This window comes from Hyposmocoma kahamanoa, unplaced genomic scaffold, assembly GCF_003589595.1.
Source record: "Hyposmocoma kahamanoa isolate Upper Pololo Valley unplaced genomic scaffold, ASM358959v1 202, whole genome shotgun sequence".
In the NCBI taxonomy this organism is placed as follows: Eukaryota; Metazoa; Arthropoda; class Insecta; order Lepidoptera; family Cosmopterigidae; genus Hyposmocoma; species Hyposmocoma kahamanoa.
This window is the reverse complement of record NW_020653726.1, coordinates 5,473,695-5,495,261: the sequence shown is the minus strand read 5'-3', so window position 1 is coordinate 5,495,261 and position 21,567 is coordinate 5,473,695. Positions and strand designations below refer to the sequence as shown.

At 34.7% G+C, this 21,567-nt stretch overlaps 1 protein-coding gene across 1 annotated transcript in view; it reads right to left on the bottom strand.

The window, feature by feature from the left end:
* Nucleotides 1-1,118: 1,118 nt before the first annotated feature.
* Nucleotides 1,119-21,567, bottom strand: part of LOC113226945 (ATP-binding cassette sub-family G member 1) — a 90,544-nt gene continuing 70,095 nt past the window's right edge. Inside the window, exons 7-13 of the mRNA XM_026459761.1 lie at nt 14,286-14,426; nt 13,170-13,318; nt 12,037-12,205; nt 8,707-8,807; nt 7,278-7,433; nt 2,816-2,999; nt 1,119-2,412 (exon numbers count right to left, since the gene is read on the bottom strand). Of these exons, the coding sequence (XP_026315546.1) occupies nt 2,258-2,412; nt 2,816-2,999; nt 7,278-7,433; nt 8,707-8,807; nt 12,037-12,205; nt 13,170-13,318; nt 14,286-14,426 (1,055 nt within the window). The 3' untranslated portion in view covers nt 1,119-2,257. The remainder of the gene's footprint in view (nt 2,413-2,815; nt 3,000-7,277; nt 7,434-8,706; nt 8,808-12,036; nt 12,206-13,169; nt 13,319-14,285; nt 14,427-21,567) is intronic.

Below are 21,567 nucleotides of genomic sequence, written 5' to 3'. Positions count from 1 at the left end.
CGCATCCAATTGGTAGGTACCATAGGGGATGAATTCGGGTCGTTTACGTAATAATTTTGAAATAGTTTAATAATTATTGAGAATTATGGCCATAGTTGAAAATAAATAATATTACCGCTAATAATAACTCTGGCATCGATTTTCAGCAACTAATACAAAATAATGTACAGAATTATTTTACAACCTCTCAAACGTAAAAGAATGTGAAATAACTCATCTTATTACACAGTTCTAAAAGGCAAAAAGTCTATGACGGTTAATTTGGTTGTAGACCAAGGCATCTGTTATAATTTTTTAGAGATAAAGATGTCTAATTTTTTTTCGGTTTTCTTTAAAAATGTTTGCAAGTGATCAAAATTCATTGTTCGTAATGTAATTTCTCAAGATCAATCTCTAACTGTAACATAATAAAAAAAATACATGTCTGTCTGTTAATAATTATGTACTCAATAAATACTACGTATCAATACTACGTAGTCAAGAGCTCTTCAAGTTTGACACGTTGAAATATCGTCGGTAATGCAAGGATACAAGGTGTGCCATTGTTCATCTTTAAGTGTTTATGATGTCACTTGATATGTTCTGTACCTACTCAATATAATTAAGATCTTGTATGCTAGACAATTTGTCTCTTGTACAATTTTAAATTACCTACTTAAATATAAAGTTAAGCCTACACCTTTTAAACTTACAAATCTACAAATACTACAAATTACTGTATACCTACTTAATGATTATAAATATTTTAACAATTTACCCATGTGCTAGAAGCTTACAATATAAGGGAATAAATAACTAAAATCGACGCGTTGAATAATACTATTTTGCAAGATTTTATCAGCCACCTTTCTTTAATAAAAACATTAATTTAATGTACAATACAGTTGTAAGTCTTAATCCCTAATAATTAATTAGGGCGATCGCACGGCAGATGACGCCGGCAAACGTTTTGATCGTTAAAAGGTTCAGTGAGTGTCCCTTATGTTTATTGTACACCTAATCCAAGTAAGGGTGCGTTCTCATGGCCCATGACGGTCCGTGATTTCAAAGGCGCCGAAGGGAGCTCGCGACACGGACGAGTCCCGGTCTCGGGCCGACGTGCGTGGTGGCGCGTATTCGAGTTCGTATGTATGTTTTGTTCGTAAGTATTGTACATTCGCCTTTAAAGTCACTGACGAGCGGAGGATCCGAACAGGCCACCACGGGTGAGCACGGGCACACTCGGGCGGCCTTCTTCCCAGGCGCGTTTGTGCGAAACGCGCGGCGCGGGCTACGGGCTGTGGGAAGATGGCCTTAATGCAGATTAGGGTCGAATTCGGATCTAGGATCGCTTTCCTTGTTAGTTCCAAAAGAGACTTCTTGGCCTTTGAGGTATACCGCAAAGGTGACTGTGGAAAGTTAGCAAAAGATAATGGCCGCCTTTTGAGACAGACATTTCAGGCGGTAATATCACTTAGGCGTATTTAGCCAAGTGTGGATTTTATTTTTCAGTAATAAGAACGTCGTCTACACAGCGCGTCATAATCGCAGCACGTTCCATTGTCAAAATTATGTTATTTATTTAACAATATGTAATTGTGATCTCAAGTAAATCGGTGCTAGAATAGTAGTATATTACTCATAATAGATTTGATGAAGAAATACGAATTCATTGTTTAAAAACTTGTGAAAAAAATATAAGTTATTCATTTATGTCCTACAGTTTAAGGCTTTGAGTGCTCTTCCTCTATCCTTCTTTGAAAGAATCGAGACTATGTCTCTTTCTGGTCTGCCCTGTTTCCGTTGTCTTGGACATCCATTTCTTGGTTAAAACTAATCAAGCCTTTAGACATTCTTGACCTACACACATACATTTATTCAAAATATTTCGAAAAACATAAGGCAGAAGACCCTTCAGACTTGAATAAATGTAAAGAAAATATAATAGTTATTTTATATAAATGTTATTAAATAGTCAAATTTTATCTTTAAATTGTCAATCTTTATCAAATCTACTCTTATCAAATTATACAAATATAACAATTGCGTCACGAAGAGGTATGAATAGGTCATCAAAATTCATCATCATCATTAGATACATCATCATTATCTTTAGTTAATGATGATTTTGAAACCTTACACAAAAACCTTACACCTTAGAAGAAACACTTAAGGAACTATTTTGCCTACTAATTTCTTAGCATTAATCTATGTCTTTCCATTTTACAGTAAATGAATGACCTAATGGTAACTTAAATCAGTTCTTTTAACAATCATATCATCTCTTATTGAGTCGGTACCATAACGCAGCGCAGGTGAGAAGGTGCATCAACACAGTTGTAATTAGAACTAAAGCCATATTTCCACCGACGTCCACTTGGGCCATGTCCATTTCAATGAGAAACTTGCTTGGTGTACTGTAGTGGCAGTATTCTGGAAAATATTGATATTATAATGTATTAAACGTAACTGGTACTTCCACAGTTTTTAACCGACTTCAAAAAAAGGAGGTTCTCAATTCGACTGTATGTTTTTTGTATGTATGTATGTTACGCGATAACTCCGGTATTTGTGAACCGATTTTCATGATTCTTTTTTGTTGGAAAGAGGGTATCTCCCGAACGGGAGAAGCATTTGTATGGTCTGCATTTATTTCTTTCGTGGGTTTGGGCGTAATTTATGGTTGTCTATGTGTGTGCCCATGGCACCCGTGTCACAGGGTCTCCCTAGTGCGGGGCTACGAGTGTGTACGTTATTTATTAAGGGAGTATTGTACTTTTGAACCTGAGTCTCATTTCATTAAAGAGGCGTCCAAAATGTGTCCAGTCTTACTTACCCTTAGAACAATGGATCTTAGTCCTGTTGAAGCCGTAAACCGAATGCACGGCTACGTGGAAACCGGCCCTGAAGTAGGATATGTGGTGCAGCCACTTGAAAGCATACGGCGTGTCCCGTAACGCTAGGCAAAAACCAAACACGGAGAACAGGCATGCTACAACAGGGCCTATAAACACTGCGATCTGGAAAATAAATTTATAATTAAGTGTTAACTACTAAGTTATTAATAAATTACACGTGGAACTGATTCATAATAATGCAGAATTAGTTTAATCCATCTATGACATGGTAAATAGATATCAGAGAGCAGAGTTAACTGTATGTTTTCTCTTGTATTTAGGGTATCCGACTGCAAAACCAGAATAATAGTGCATTCATCTAAGGCTAATTTACTCAACAGGACAATAAATAGAGACCAAATAGACGTCAAGTAAAAGGAAACAGAGATAGACTATTTTGCTAATCGAAAATAAATAGGCGTTTTGTGCTAATCGCTTTATTTAACGAGTAGGCGCTTGGATATGGTTGTTGCCCTTCATGTTATAACTAACGCATTTGCGTTTTGGTAATTTTCGAGATGTTGGCACCTAATAGTAGTTTATGTGACTGTTAGATAATGAAAGCCATTAAAATACGAGTATGTACGTAATATAAAATATCACACGAGTGTTTTAAAGCCTAATTATGTACAGTTACATACACTGTTATATCTATACATATATTATAAGCTCTCTATGATGTGTTCAGGAACCGCATTTTACGACCGGCATTGCGGCATTGATCAAAGCTATTAGCAGTAATTATTAGTAACTAATGCAAAAAACTTATTTCTCACGCATGTCACGCAAACCGTAGTTTTTTTTAATTCATAGACAAACTACAGTCGGCCCCAACTCTCATATCATTCGATATCAAGTAAAGTAAGTAAAGTGTGAGATTTGTCAAAAATTTTTTCATCAAGACATATTTCAAATAAAATGTTATGCTTGTATATGTATATACGGCCGTGATCAATAAAAAAAGGCCGATTTGTCACTACAGTAATACGCGAGGGATGCGTTCCGGACAAAATCGCGATAGCGAAATCCGTGTAAAACAGGGTTGTTCTTATTTCTGTGGCCCGCCTGGTGCTATAGTTTTTTGGTCGCGGGTCTCTAACTTGTACTAACGATTGCACAGTGTGCTATTTTACTTTAGTTGTGGACATCCCCGTTTTTTGTTCGATTTCAATAGGTTGAGTCCTAATAAATTGTACTAAGAAACACCCGTTTAGATATTTACTTTTATTTTGGAGATTTTTTTTTTTCGAAAGGTCACTGAACTTCAAAAAAAATATTTTTGCCTGTATTTCCCGAAATATGTGAAACTTCTCTTTGAAAACAATACAAATTAACTGTCTATTTTAAGTTTATTAAAGTGAAAATCGCAAGACCTTAAGTGCACAAAAAAGCGAGAAAAAATATTTTGTTAATATATTTATATAAAATTAACCTTACTAAATTAGCATTTTTTTTACCTTCAAAATATACTACATTAATGTATATATCGAATAAAGAAAAAGTAAACGTTTATCTCGTAATATCTCGGATATACCGCATTTCTAAGGTTTTTTTAGATTTCTATGGAAATAGGGTTCTCACAAAATATATATATTTATTTCGAATATGAATAGACTTGTACGTGATAGTAGATATAAAGATGTGAACTTATTTTAGTGTTAGTAAATATAAAATTTTATTCATACATGTGGGCTTTAGCCCACAACAATTCAAATTCCTGAGGTTCAGATAACATAGTCCATATGGTACATTAATTGATTTTTTACATTTTTTAAGTTACGTTAGTTAAATTTAAAATCAAGTGAAATAAATTAAATTGAAGTAATTGATTTCAAAAATAATTTAAAACAATGTACGTTACATGCTATTGGCATAATTTGTTATAATATTCACGTATGCGCATTACGTTGTGTGAATAAAGATAAATTATCCTGGCAAATGCTGAAAGTGAAATATAAAATATTGCACTTTGCAGACTGAATAAATATTCAGTGCCAACCCTAACCCAAAATTAAAAAATCAATATTTCTGGTCTCTTGTGTTTGTCGCATCTGGATTTTTTATGGTAATATTTATTACTGTAATTAACAAATCTGCGTTGAAAAAACATGGTAATATGTACAAAATCTTCAGAAAAAAATGGTTTAAACTATAGAAAAAAAATATTTGTGCTCTAGGATAGCTTGATTTTTTTTTTGTACTTATTGGCGCTTTTAGTAGTTCTCTATCATAGCATGAAATATTTGATGAAAAATCAATTACAGGAAAGGAGATAATTTAATTTTATCTCCATAGATTTTTCTTGATTTTTTACATTTCTCTAAAACCATGATAGAGATATGCAGGAGAGTTTAATTAAGAGCTTTGTTTGAGTATTATCTTTCTAAAAAAAATACATAAAACGAGGATGTCCGCAACTAATGCAAAATAACACACTGCCGGGCACCAGCAGGTATATCTACCTCGCTCGCACCGTTACATTATTTTACAGTTATTTCTATCTATCTAACAGTGCTGGGGTTGAAAATTGTTAAAAGCTTTATAACGTTTATTTTCCATTGACCTACCAAGGTCAATGTTATTTTTCTTCAATTTTATACTTGACTTCGTAAAACCCGGTACCCGATACAAAAGCGCATTCCATGTTAGCAAGGTACCAAGTTGTAGGTACAATATGTATCCAATTTTCCGACCTTTGATCAAAAAATATTTACTATAAGATACTTGCTAAGTTTTGTTCAAATTTAACGATATTGTTATAAAATGTTTGTATTTCTCTAATTTCCTTATTCATATTAATTTAAAAACACCACAAATCACAATTGTAATCTACTGTTTTAAATCACACCAAATGTACAAGTTTTGTCTCATTGTAAGAATCCGCGTTATATTACTGCAGAATTTATATTGAATTGTAAATAAAAAAACGTATTGTAATTATAAAATGTACTGAAAATCTAAAAAATGACACGAAATGAAGAAAAACAATTGTGATTAAACAAAAGAAAGAAAAAAAATTGCAAAGGAATAAAGAAGTATTTAACAAAAAAGAAATTTCATGTCGTTGACATAATTGCGCCCGCGCATGAAATTGGAATAAACGACCTGTTGACACTTCAATCAGAACTTAAATATTAAAATGTTTAAAATACATTTAAACAACATACATGACTACATATTATATTACAATAAGTATTTCTCTAGTATTCATAACAAGTAGTAGTCACAGTATAATACAAAATTATATTGGCAATACAACGACTTTAGAAAAGGCCCTGGAATTATATGAGACTACTAAATCCTTATCAGATGTCATTACTTCAACAACTCTAACTGTAGAGTCCTTGCCTGGCTAGACCCAATGGCCAGAATTGTGGATGAAGCATATCATCCTTTAATAAAACCAACTCACCTTTACGTACATATATTTTTTTGTGATAGTACTTATTATATTATAATTAACATATCCGCGTTGAAAAAAAATGCTAATATGTAGAAATTCTTCAGAAAAAAATAACGAAATCATAGAAAAAATAGTTTAATCCGGAAAAATAGTTTCATTTCCTATTCATAGAAAAAAATTAATTGTGGTCTAGGAAGCTTTATATTTTTTTATTGTTTGAAATTATTGGTGCTTTTAGTAGTTTTCTATCATAACAAGAAATATTGAAAGAAAAATCATTTGCAGGAAGGGAAATAATCTGATTGTATGGTTCTAATAGATTTTTCTCGATTTTCTAAGTTTCTCTAAAATTATGATAATACAGCGTGAAGAGTTTTATTACGAACTTTGTTTGAATATTATCTTTCTTATGAATATTAACTTTCTTTCTTAAGACATAAAACGAGGATGTAAAATAATACACTGTGGACTGCTACCAGGGATGGAGGGGGGTACGATCGAATAAAAGCTAATATTGTAACGACCGTGCTATTCGAATGAACCTATCTTTTCTACAACTTTTCTTCGTCTTCAAACTCAAGCTCTTATTCTCTTCTTTCTTAGCCGGCGTCATTGTTCGTAAAATTATCTTTTGCAATTAACTGGATAACAGGCAGTACCAATGTGATCATAAATTAAAGGTCCTACCAAGAAAGAACTACCTGTGACAATGCAAATTTCGTAACTGAGAAGCTACGGGTTCAAATTGGCTAAATCAATGCATCCGTGTAAAGCGGGGTAATTTAGCGCGAATTTTGAAAATCGCAAGGCGGAGCATTAGTGTATTTTTATATTTTCTTAGGTGGATAAGATATTATGCAGTTACCGTAAGAGAAAAGTAGATATTTCTTAAAACATATTTTGTCGGTTCTGAGTTTTTGTCACAAGCGCCCTTTCAACTAAACGGCGGCAGCATAATAATACCATAGAATGAAAAAATGTTGTTGCCAAAAAATTACCTTAGTTGGCGTTGTGGAGCCAATGAAGTATCCCCAAGCCTGAGCACATAGTGACGTCGCGACAACAGTGGCCAGGAAGAGGGTTGCTCGCGTTGGATCCAACGGGTTGTCCGTCAACCAGTATGATAACACCACGTACGAGACGCAAGACAACATCTGTAGCAATATGTGTATTGGTTATGGCAAATAAATGCAGAAAAGTTACATTTATATTTACTTTTGTGGCCAATAATGCTTATTAAATTAAGGAAAATCATTAAGGCGGAGACTGACCGGATTATTTCAACATAACTAAACACGTTACGATGTGAGCATTCATATAGTCAGGACAGAGAGCGGAGCCGTTCGCTGCGAGCTCCGCGTCGTGGGCCTGATCTTAAGTGACACGCCTGTCTATAACAGTTGCAGTGCCACCCAGACCCTTTAATCGCAAAGATATGAGAGGCACGGCCACTGCGCCCGTCACCCTGAGACATAAGTTGACAAATTCACAAGCACCCTTAGCGCGTTGGGGCACTGTATCCGATTCGTTTTCATTCCGAATCCGAGACTGCACAAATTTAGAAAACTCGGACCCACTTTGGATGTCGCTTGTGCACTAAGTCCAATTCGACTCCGAGTTAATACGAATATCGGTTGTACACATAGAGATAAACTGATCCTGTGACATTTCGGACCGTCATTTCTCGGATTCGGAACGCTTTTAATTTTCAAAACCGGAACGCAGTAATGCTCACATTACTGCTTGGCGGCAGAAATAGGTAAAGTGGGAAGTACTTCCCCGGACTATTTCTTGTACAAGGAGCTTTATTGCTACTTAATCATTAATCCCTTTGAGTGTACGTTACGCCTCAAATTTTGGTCAGTACAGCTCGGAGAGTCGTCGCTATTTATTTATTAAAGAACCATGTCGACTGTGAATGCGGAGCACGGCCGAGCGCTGAATTTGAAACGAGCGATGATACCGTTCAGTCGGCTAACGCTCTAACGTAAAATGCTCGTAGCGAATGTTATGGTAAAATAAAATAGGATTTTCGGCTGGTCACATTACATTGCGTCTCCCTAAATCAATGCATCTAAGGCGGCCTTTAGAGGCTTTGGTTGAAAGTATTTACTACTCTCGAATTAAAGTTTAGAAAAAAATAAATTAGGGTGAAATTAAACAGGGTGTAAACGAGGTCGTCCCTCTTACAATTAGGCTTTATTTATATTGCAGCGGAACGGAATAGAAGCGAATTTTGTACGGATGGAAGTGTTTATTGAACTTTATGGTCGATTGTGTAATATACAGACCAGATACGAGTCAAAATCTTTTGCGGAATGCGCGAGCATTCTCGACCATGCGTGACAGGTCCGTAGTGAAGTCCGAAAGTGAACAGTCATTATTCTAAGGACTCGAAGGAAAGGTAGAGTTCAAATTGAAACTTACTTGAAATGGCAACTCCACTGCTAATATAGAAAAGATGTACGGCCCTAAATTGTACCATCGATTGAAATATTCGCCTTTCAGTATGTCCATTTCTAACGGAACTGCAAAAAGAAAAACATTTTTTTAAAGATGAATCTCGTCACCAAGACACGTCGTATTAGTCACTTACTTAACAGGTAAAGGAAAATTTCATGAGAAAACCTTCATGCGGGACGAGGCTTCAAAATTCTGCGATGGGGTCAAGTTCTTATCTTCTATTTCAGCCTTTCCCAAAGTGAGCGATAACGCCCCCTTGTGGGCGCTGCAGACCTAAAGGGCGGTAAGAGACCCAGAAAAAAAATGGGGGCGTTGTGTGAAGATTTGTAATTTCATCTAGGAAGATTCTTAGACACCGACTGAGATCTCGACTCTCGACTACAACTTGTCAACTAATATTAATTCAGGGATTGCTCAAACTAACTCGGTTCGATATTTTTCTCCGTGTAGTTCATATATCTGTCCTGTTTTATTGAATAAATAAAATAAAAATTATGTCAATCGGTCGCTCCGTTGCGAATTGAAAGTAGACACAAACAAACAAATAAAAAGGCAACAGACACAGTTTCTCATTTTAATAGTTATTAGTATTCCTAGATAGGTAATTTTCGTAGATAATAGACCGCGGGCAATCGTGTTTTAACAAGTTTTTTTGTTAAATAACCCGATTTGTGCATTCCTGTATCAATCGGCTGGTTCATAGAATACTTGTTCTTACTTGTTGAGTACGATTGAGCGTCGAATGAGATAAACGAGTTTATGCATGTTCGTCTTGTTCCTGTCGGCGCGTGCTGCTTATGCAATCCTATATATACAACGTAATATTTACTTTATTTTTATTTGCGGTTTCGCGCGTAATAGATAAGCAGTACTTAAGTTCAACACTTACTCACATATTTCTCAAAACAAAACAGTGTCGGAACTAAAAAAGAAGAGACGGCAATACTGCGCGGAATATATCAAATTCGGATGTATTGAAAATCCCACAAACCCATCACCGCTTTTGTGCCTTCCATGTCTAAAAACATTTTCGTATTAAGCAATGAAGCCTTCAAGACTGCAAGATCATTTGAATAAAATGCATCCAGATAAGAAAGACAAGAATGTAGTATATTTTCAAGACCTAAAGAAGAAGCATAATACTCAGTCAAGTGTAGCAAAACTCTTTTCGGCGGCTGCTAAGCAAGATGACGACGGACTTCGAGCTTCGAACAATATCTCTTTGTTAATTGCTCAAAAAGGCAAACCACACAACATTGGAGAAGAGTTAATTTTGCCAGCAATAAAGGAAGTAATAACTACTCTGTTTCATAAACCGGCCGCGGATATTATCCGAAAAATTCCTTTGAGTAATAATTCTGTGCAAAGACGAATTGATGAAATGGCAGAAAACGTTGAAGAATCATTATGCAATCATCTGAAGACTAGTCAATTCACACTTCAGCTCGATGAGTCCACTTTACCAATGAATAATTTGCAAAACATTGTTGCTCTTTTACGTGAGGTTTATTAAAGATAAGAAAATATGTGAAGAACTATTGTTTGCTAGAAATTTAGAGACCGATACAAAAGACGAAACCATATTCAATACATTGGAAAAGTTTTGTGATGAGAAAGAGATTCCCTTGAAAATATTATATCAGTTGACATTGTGCCAAGTTAACTCTTGCGGGTTATAGTAAAAGTCTCGTTTAGAATGAATGTTTGATCTCCGCTAATATAGCTCACAACAATTAATTTAATTTGAAGTTATAGTCGTTTTTAAGTCAGTGAAAAAATGGGGGTGCTAAAAAATAATTTATTCTCAAAGTGGGCAGTAGACAAAATAAGTTTGGAAACCTCTGCTCTATTTGGATTATGACCTGATCAAAATCCTTTGTGGTAAAGAGAGGATAGCTCCGTACCTCGCAGTCGGACATTATTGATTCACCAGTCTCGAAGTGATAAATAAAATGAAAATGTAATGTGTCTGACAACTACACCAATTGTCTGGTCTCAAACTAGGTAATTCCCTGTACTATGAGTACCAGAGCATCAGAATTCACTCTGGGGCACTCCCAGGACACCCAGACCAGAATTTAGAAAAGTTAGTTTTCCCTAATATATCCGTTCCGGAAATCGAACCCAAGACCTCCGCATTTAGAATCCACTGTTAGTATAAACCGTCAGGCACTGAGGTCGTCAAATGTTTGTGTATCGTGTTTTATAGAAAATTTATGTAAAAACAGTCACCCAAAGTTTTCTATTTATTAATTAATTATCATAATATAAATTATATCTGTTATTTACAAAGTATAATGCGCAACACATAATTGTCTACTAGTTCCAAAGTTCGTTTTAGGTCATCAGGAAATTTCTAGAAATAAGCATTTCACCGGTTCATTGCAAAATTTATTAGATAATGATTGTTTTTGTCGACGTAGTATTGTAATCAAATTATACATAGTGTTATAACATGCGTGTAAATGGTACTGATGTGAGTAAAGTGAATAATAATATTGTCGTCATACTGAGTTATCTGTATTTCGTGAAAGCCATGGAATTCGTAACGGTCCTGTTTAGATAACATGCGTTAAACACGCGTGGACGGGCGTGTAACGCTTGTCATTTATAGGCTGATTCACCGTGCCGGGGTCGGGCCGTGCTCCGGTCGTGTGCCGGCCGTGTCATGGTCAAACATTTGTATTATGCTTTTATATAAACTAATTCCGAACGAAGTCCGTGCTCCGGAGCACGGGTAAAGCACGGACTCGGTTCGGTCTAACATTAATTAGTTCATATAAAAGCGTAATATAGATATCTGACCGTGTTACGGTCAAATCGGCCCCGGCACGTTATAACATGAATCAGCCTTAAACCGGCCCTAAATATTTGAGAATGGTGCAGTCTGTTTACCTTCGCGACTTTATAGCGTCAATAGAGATCTCGTCTAAGTTGTTTTGAATTTATTCGATTAATTCATTATACGATTGTTTAAGAATAGGGCAATCAATCCGAAATTTGAATAATCCGGATAAAAAGAATGACATTGGTGAAAAAGTCCGGACTTTGCTGTAAAAAAATTAAATCGAAAAGCAGAGATGTCGTAAAACGACTTTTGAAAGTAAAATATATTTTTATTCTGAAAATGGTTACCCTAATCTGAAAAATTCGGACTAAATTCGTACTGAAAATCAAAATGTCCGGACAGATCCAAACAGATTGTAACTCTATTTAGGAATCAACTTTGGTTATATTTGATTTTGTTAGTCTATAATACATCCTTAATATTGGAGTCTGAACGAGAATACTTACATGATAAAGTAACGGACATCTTTCCAGTATAGACGACGAGCAGCATAGAACCATACAGATACACGTAGTTGCCAAGTACACTGCTAGCTTCACTGCCCACTCCGAGATATAGGTAGCCAAAGATAAGCGCGATTGTGACGTGGCATGCTACTCGATACATGAACAGCGACTAAAAAAGACATACGCATAAATAAGTACTGTATCAACCAATACAATAAAATATAGTATTTCTGTTGTATTATAAGCTTTAAAAAATGTGTTTATTCGTGATAAAATAATATAGATGTCAATTGAGGAAGATTAAATAGAACAATGTTAATATTTGCGTCTGCTCTACATTTTGTTCAGTCCCTTTATCAAGAACCAATATTTTGTATAAGCAACCCTAGTTTAATAATCGGGTTTTGTTTTTTTTTTGGTTGTACTTTGTAAACAGTTTATTGCAGTCATATCATGTGGCGTCTCTACAATCATTCTTTTTAAAGTAAACTTCAACAGTGGCGTTAAAATCGTACACTTGTGTAAACCTTTAGGGTTATTTATTAAAAACCCTTTATATTAATAATTTCTGTACATGGCGTCAAACTTAGTAAACTTGACAGTATAATAAAAAAGTTACGTAACCTTTCTTCATTGTCTTTTACATACTAGTTTTTCTGCGTTTCCCTTATCTGCGTTTGCTTGCACGCTATTCAAGCTATGTTCTTACACAATCTATTCGAGTTATAAATTAAAGATATGCTACCTATATTTCGTTAGCTCGTCCCGTTACTTAATATTAAAAAATATATAATAATTGTGGGACAAAAACCTAGAATTTAAATTGCTATATTTTATGTATTTTGTCTTATTTATTTCAAGCCGTTTTAACTTTAGTCTTGACTTGAGTAAATGTTCTATCCAATGACTGAAATATTAAATGTAGAAATGTTACCGTAGTATGTAGACCCTCCTACGTGCTTGTACTAGAAGTATGTAATTGTGATGCAGTTACGCTGACTACCATTTAAAGCGTTTCCCGATTGAATTTCAACTATATAGTTGCGACGCTCTCAAAATGTTGTTCATGTAGTGGGTAGTTATAAGAATTGTTTTTTTTATATAATTAAAACAAGTACATCATGTCTACTCACGTAGTTCCTGGTTGTCATTAAGTAGTTCCGATATAAAAGAATCCAGGTTTGTCGGAGTAACCCTGACTGGTTATACATGAACTTCGAATTGTTCTTCCTGTACTTAGAACTGCTTAGGAACGGCTTTGACTTCAGTTCGCTGGTTATTTCTAGAAACATAGGAAGAATATAATTAGAACGGGTATCAAAAAGCTTCCTTGAGGAACGCCATCATAAGTATACTCTGTATTAAAATAAAAAAATACTGTGATATTTTACAATCAAGGGAATGAATAATTTTCCCCTCAATGGTTTTAAAAATCTGACGCAAATTTGCAAGTTTCAAAGCTTGCGTAATTGCGAAATTATAATATAATTTAATAAACATGATCTAATTGATATCGGTTTTAGATCGACTTTCTTAAATGTCATTGATTTTTTATGTTAATACCCAAAATAGGATTGTATTTCGTTTTTTTGGTGCGCGCTCGCATTACTGTCCGAAGAGGCCCGCCTATAATCTTATGAACAGAACTGAAATATTTTCCTTCTTGGAACGGTTGTTATGTTTTGCTTTAATCTTATAAGTGGTACATAGTCTATGGTAGAGTTGCTAACGTCATGGGCCTAGTATTAGACAACATCACATACGTTGCTCTGATCCCAAAGTAAGTAGCTAAAGCACTTGTGTTATGGAAATCGGAAACAACGACGGTACCACAAACGCCCAGACCCGAAACAAAATAGAAAAAATAGTTTTCTGCACTGATTCGGCCGGGGATCGAACCCGGCACCTCAGAGATGGCAACACCATGAAAACCGGTGTGCAAGTCACTCGACCACGGAGGCCGTCAAGTATTCTTTCATAATTTTAAGTAAAAAAGTTAAATTACATTTCAGTTTCAATAATAACGCATGTTGGCGTGCGCTTGACGGTAAAATATTATAATAATGAATCGAATGCTAAGCGTAATGACTTGTTTTTGCAAAATTTACTACCATGTACTGTATGTACAATTTAACATGCTTGGTTTACCAAATACCCCTAGTAAATACATAAGCGATTAACAAAAACAAAAAAGGAAAATGTTTTAGCAAATATCATGGAAAATAAAATAGGGGTTACAATATTCTTACCCATAGGGCTAGGCAAGGCGGGTATAGTAGGAACATTATCTTCGAAGTTGCCATTAGCTGAAGGTTCGGGTTTGAATCGCATCATTGTGTTGCATGTTTTCTCTAGGTCGACATTATAATCTCCTGATGCTACCTCCATCACTGAAAAGAAAGAAAAAATTTCTTTATACTTTATAGAGACGTATCACGTAGTTTAGAAAGGTTTAGGTTTTAGTACACAACGACGCTCCAACAAATCGAGCTAGCGATGTTTTATCGAAGTGATTTTGTCATTTGGAAACCCAGTTACATAATGCTTATTCATTGCTTATTTATTTAAAATGAACAAAAAAATCTTAATATAATTTGCGAAATATAAAAACAGACTAAGTACATATTATATAGCAACCTACTTAAAACCTTTAAGTCAGCTTTAGGCAATTATGTCAGGACATTATGATGGACAGATGGATCTGTGCCGTTACAAAATAAATAAAGAAAAAACTAGGTTATCGACCGGTGATTTAGCACGACTGACCTTGGCCTCTTGTTGACTCCATATCGTCATAACTATTCAAATAATATATCTCAAGTCCCGCCTGAATATCGTTTATCAACTCAGTTACATAATTGTACAGCAATACGACTTCAACATAGAGGAAGCGAACGCGAAAAATAATGATGTTTAAGAAATAAAACTATTTTTACGGATCTAAATCGAAAATATTTGTTTTTTCAAAAAAACCAATGCCACAGACGCCGTGTGAAACCACCAACAGTCGAGCAAGGACCTGCCATTTTACCTTACGTGAGAAGTGTTACAGACAAGATCGGAAGAGTCCTCAGGCGTGCAGATGCACGACGAGATGCATTGATAGATATCAAGACCTATTTCAAGCCCCTGAGGAAGATTTCTCAGTTCCTGAGACCCGTGAAATGTAATATCCTCTTACAGGATGCAGGAGTTTACAAGCTTGACTGCGAGTGCAGTCTCTCTTATATTGGACAAACGAATCGAAGTATTTGTACCCGCGTCGTTTTGGGCCCTTTACAGGTTAGACAGTCACCCGTGACCATATGTAACATATACATATGAGTAACAATCGCGAAAACGTCGTTTATTTTTTATAAAAAAAAGTGCATTTCCTGACGATGGATCACACATACCTAATTAATGTGACATGTTGAAGGCTGGAGACAAAGTTGAAGAGCTTAGCGATATCTTTTAATTTAAAAAAGCACATACGATTTTTCATTTATACGCCACTACTGACACAAGAAATAATTAATATGCGTTGCATGAAAGAGCTGTAGGTTTTATGTAAATTTTTCGCCTTTATTGAATCCCTGTACAGATATATTTATTAAATAGAATAATTTGTATGTCTTTATGACCCCAATGTGTAATATGATTTTTGTGTCTACTTCCAGGTAAGCGTGTTTCCTTCACGACTACGTTGTCATTTATTTAAAATGAGGAATTGTAAAATAAACAATTATTTATATTATTATTAAAGGCGAGACTGTAAATAATTGTTTTTTTTTCTATATATATATTTAAATATATATTTATCATTGCTACACAATAATAAGATTTAATTAAACTTTTGATATATTCATCATTATAAGTTTATTTATTAATCATTGAATTAATCCGATATTATAGATATTGTTAGTGATTAACTGGAATCTAGTAACATCAGGAAAAATAAAACCATAGTCTCCGTGTCCGGGCAGTCGCCCGTTACTATCTTTGAACACTGGTACCAGTTAGACGTTAAATTACACGTAACACCGACGGAACACTCAAAGTGTTCCGTCGGTGTTACGTTGGGGATATCGATGGAGAAACTTATTTTGCTTGTTGTGCTAATTATACGTTGTCGAAGAAAAGTCAAAGTTAAATCATAATTTATTCTATAGATACAATGTTTATATTTGAAAACGAGTGTTAACATTGTTGCCGTGAATATTTACAGGCAAATCAACCACGTCAGCTGCAGGGTCTAATGCTTCGAAGACTACTTGATTAATCGGTGTGTCTGTGTGTCAAGTGGAAACAGCAGTGTCTGTGTGTAGTGGTCGATTCATATTAATTCTTTGAAAACAGAATATTCATAGTTAGCGCATTTGCACTGCATTCTATTCATATTCGTTCCGCATCTGAGACTATGCAAATCTTGAAAACTCAGACCCACTTGGGATGTCGCTTGTGCAATAAGTCCGATTTGTTAGACATTGTCGTGATTCCGCTAGCGCTATACTTCAATACACGCAGCTTTAAACTTTTACCTGATCTAAGATTATACAAGAGTTTTTTTTATTTGTAGTTATGTAATTAGTTTTGCAATCTAGCTAAGAATTTCGTAGAAAATACACTGAGAATGGTGTTGTATGAACAATTCTTCACACACGCACGTCACAAGTTATCCTTCACGTCTCTATGTTAACCTTTTTTTATTGTTACAGGCATAGGCGTAACTGTACGTGTGATGTAATTTACATAATTACGTAAATAACTTATATTTAAAAAAATAAACATTTTCTAAATAAACATCAGTAATAATATAATTATCTGATCTTTAACTAGGAAATTCTCAGAATACCCAGATTAGAACCAATTTAGAAAAATTCGTTGCTGCAGATTGATCACACGGAGAATTTAACCCGGATATTCCTAATCTTCCGCCTACAGTGCTAATCGTTAGGACACCAATATCTTCGAATAGGCACCAACATCCTTGGATACATAGTTAAGCGAAAATAATAAACTAAAATAGTAAATAATATGTTCATTTATGTAGCCCTCAACTCTTCTTAAAGGAGACTTGTCCTATGGTGGTCGGTAGGCAGGTTTTTGTTATATTACTATTGAAATTGAAAGAGGTAAGAGAATAACAGCCGTCCGATAAGCAATAACATGTCAACCCACAAGAGCACGAAAAATGAGATTTAAATGCCAAATTGTAGCTTGTCATCTGGTCTACATTTTACAAAAATAAACTAAATTATTTCAGACCTTGAAATATGTAAAAATGGTAAAAACAGTTGACATTAATCCATTATCACACGTTGCGTGTTTAGTACCTTGATATGTTTGAAGAACGTGCAAAGCGCCCGGTTATAATGTCAAAAACGTGTCAAGAAGGTTAACATATTATTGCAAAAATCACATTACGTCTGTTCCTTTTAGCATAAGTGTCGCGCAGGTAAAATTTTTCGACAAAAGGTGTTTAAATTTATTTTATTAACGTGATCAAGCCACAAATGTATTAATTATCATATTTTTAAGTGGATAAACACTACAAGTAACCAAGGTAAGTTATTTCTTTTAACCGGTATCTTACTATTTTAACGTTACATGTTTTTGAGGTTACAATTCAGGTAAAATCTACAAAAGAACGACGAAATTAAAATTTTTGCTAGGAATCTCTTTTGGCAAATCTGTATGAATAAATGAAAGGAATAAGTAAATTTAATTTAGGTTTAAGTAAATTTTTTATGATAAGTAATTCTAGTTAAAAAGGTTTTTCTACGTTTGACTCATTATTACAAAAAGAAAAAATAATATTTTTAATGAATCATGTTACTTGAATCATTATGGCGAAATGAAATTTGCCTAATATTTTTTTATTACTACCGTGTTATAAAACATAATACATTTTAGCTAAACTAGATATAGAAGATAAATAGTTCCTTTTTTGTTATAAGTGTCATGACACTGTTTTGCTAACAATGAACTGTTCATTCTATTGCTAATCTAAATACGCTAACCTTTTACAAATTTTGAGACTCCGACTACGGGTTGTTCTACCGTCGCGGGAGTTAGCATAGCTATTTTTTCTTCATAACCTCTCGAAAGTCGAAGGGTAAAAAAATACACCTACCTACCGCCAAAAATTGTGCCTTTTAATTTATAATCACATGCATCAGTTTGCATATGAATGGATTTATAGGAACATAACTCCTTTTTTAAACATAATATTATAAATACTATGTTTACTATTATTTATGTTATACTTACCTTACTTTGATGGAAGAAATACAAGACCTGTTTGGTTTGTTTGAAAAAAAAAAATACGCGATTTAGATCCGGAAAAATGTTTTATTTCCAATGTGCTCTAATCCCGAAAACCTAAGAACACGATGAGTATAACGTGATTTTTTCCAGGATGGCACCGCCGCCTAGGTCTAGAGGCCACTTGGTAGTGGATCTCGTTAAAAATAATTGCAATGAAGATGCTATCAACCTTTTTCCTGTTCCTACTGACTTACAAAGCGATATCACGTCAAATGAAGAAAGTGCCGTCACAACCAACAGTTTAGCGTATTCTATAGAGTTTCAGAGTTCTTGTTGCAGTGGTATATTTTCCGACAATATGCCTGAATATGAGAGACAATCTATGTCGCCGTTGATAGAATTGATTCACTCACAGTCCGTTGACTGTGACGTTTTACCAGAAACTGGTAAAGACGTCTTAATAAATCCTGAGATACCGATAGCTGCAGCAATCACTGAACTATTTCAATTCATAGAGGAAGACAAACAACCTAACGTTCTTAGCAGTACTCAGGTGAACGTTGACTCACAACCAACTTTACAAAGAACTGTTGACGTCGCAATAAATCCTGCAACACTAGCTAGTGGAATTGAGGAACTGTACCAACCTAATGTTGAATCAGAATTTAATCTAATACAATCTAACACTTAAAGCAAAGCTCACGAGAATCATCTTCATGCCGTGGACCCTGACTATATTCCTGAACCTATTGATGATGATCAAGTAACTCATAACGGACGACCAAAAAGAGGGCGAAAGAGAAAATATCCGAGCCAAAATTGAAGTTTAAGAAAACAAAAAGCGAACAAAAACGAAGATTATGTGAGTGCATCAGGAAAAGAAATAAACGCCAGAGTTTAAAGGCACTGATTTTGACTGCAAGTGTCCGCTTAAATGCACTGAAAAATTAACCAGCCAGCAATGAAATGACGAATTTGATAAATTTTGGAGTAGTGAATCATATGAAGACAGATGCTCTATTTTGCAAGGATTTGTTGAAAAAAAAAAACCAAAAAGATGCTATACGGTTAATTCAAAGGAGTTTATACTCGAAAATATATATTAGCTAACACAACAGTATGCAAAAAATATTTTTAAATACTTTGAATATTAGTCAATCAATAATTGACTCCGCTTTAAATAAATTCAGATCGCAAGCTCCGTTAACAGATAATAGTGGCCTACATTCTGGAGGCAAAATGCAATATCACAAGAGCAGTTGAGACAACTTAAGCATTTTATAGGAAGTTTACCAAAATATACCTTTCATTATTGCAGAGATTCTACGACATCAATGTGTTTAGCTCCAAATTTAAATCTTACACTGGTATATGAACTGTACAAAGAATTATTGCAGATGGAGCACAATGAGCACTTAGATCATGCTTCAAAATTAACATATCAGATGAAACAAGACTTAGCTCGTGCTCAAACAGATGTGACATTAGAGACTCTTACGTTTGATTTGGAAAAGACACATTGCTTGCCCCATCTACCAACAAATATTGTATATTATAAACGCCAGTTGAATCTGTACAATTTAGGCTTAAATTGCACAGATTCAACTGGCACAGAACAGGATTTTTTTTTCATTTGGCTAGAACTGTAAGCAAGTCGTGCCACGCAAGAAGTAGGATCTTGTCTACGCAAGTACATTAAACATCATTTAAAACAGGGAACGACTCACCTGATTCTATGGTTTGACTCATGAGGTGGTCAAAATAGAAGCATCAAAATGGTGCTCATGCTTCTGCATATTCTACACCACCATGATACGTTACAAGTAATTATCTTCCGATTTTTACAACCTGGTCACACATACTTGCCAAATTACTCTGAATTCGGAGATGTTGAGCGCGCTTTAAAGTCGCAAATTCGTCTATACACACCGGAAGACTACATTGCTGAAACTGCCGCTGTAAGAACAAATCAACAACAACAAAAAGTAGGGCAAACACGAGACATTTCGATGTAGAACTTCCAATTCTCTATCCCAATGGTTGTAAGCTTTCGGTAGCAAAAGTTAAAGATTTAAAAGAAATGATTAAACTTATACCAGCAGATGCGAAAACTTTCTATAAGTTTTTGAAAAATGTTGAGACAGACGATTTTATTGATGATACAGAAGGTTTCGGTAATGATATTGATTTCGAATTTAGAGCATTATGGCATGGAAACTGAGCAAGAAGATTAAAATTAATATTTTGATAGTTTATTGTAATGAAAAAAACTTAATGAAACTATTAAGACTGAAGAGTTTAAGTTCCTAATTTTTTTTTCCTAATTCTCTTGATTTTAGGAATTTATAATACGAAAGTACATTATTATACTGCCTCCGTGGCCGAACGGTTACCATGCCGGACTGCCACGCAGAGGTCCCAGGTTCGATTCCCGAGCCGGGAGAAATATTTGTATGACCTACATTTATTTCTCTCGTGAGTTTGGGTGTAATTTGTGGTTGTCTATGTATGTGTGTCCATGGCACCCGCGACACAGGGTTTCCCTAGTGCGGGGCTATGTTGAGTGTGTGCGTTATTATATTATTATATTATTATACGACTGTCAATGTCACTGTCAACGCGTTCAAATTAGTCGCTCGATAATCGCACGACAGTCGCGCGATTAAAAATTTACATACAAATTTAGAAGCGAAGCGCGCTTATAAAATTGTATAAAAATTTGCAATCGCACAACCGTCGTGCGATTACCGCGCGGTTAGTTTGAAGGAGCCTTAAGATCGTTTTCTTGCCGCGGATAACGCCATATGCTTGATTGGATTTTGATTGACACTTTTATGATATTTTGATTATTAATAAGAGTCTATTAAGTTTTCTGTTGCAATGTGTTACCCGTTTTTAATTTATAGTGTGCAACATTTTGATAATATCTCCCTATTAGAATATTTCGACGCCGGAAAGAAAGAACCACTTAAGTGGTTCTTCCTTTCTACCATCGATTTAAGATATTGGTACAGTTCTTTTTGGGTTACGAAATATTTTCTCTAATTTTTGTTTAAAATATATTTTGTGCAACAAGTTAATTTTTAAATAATTTTATGTTTAGGTAAGTTTAAAGAACTAAATAATTGTCAATATATATCTAAGATTTTTTTTAATTTTGTCCATTTTATCCCAATATCCACTTCACCATACAATGTTAAGTTACATAACTTAAGTACAAAGAGATTAAAAACCACCAATTAAATTAAATTAAAAACCATAATAGTGTTTTTTTTAGGATTA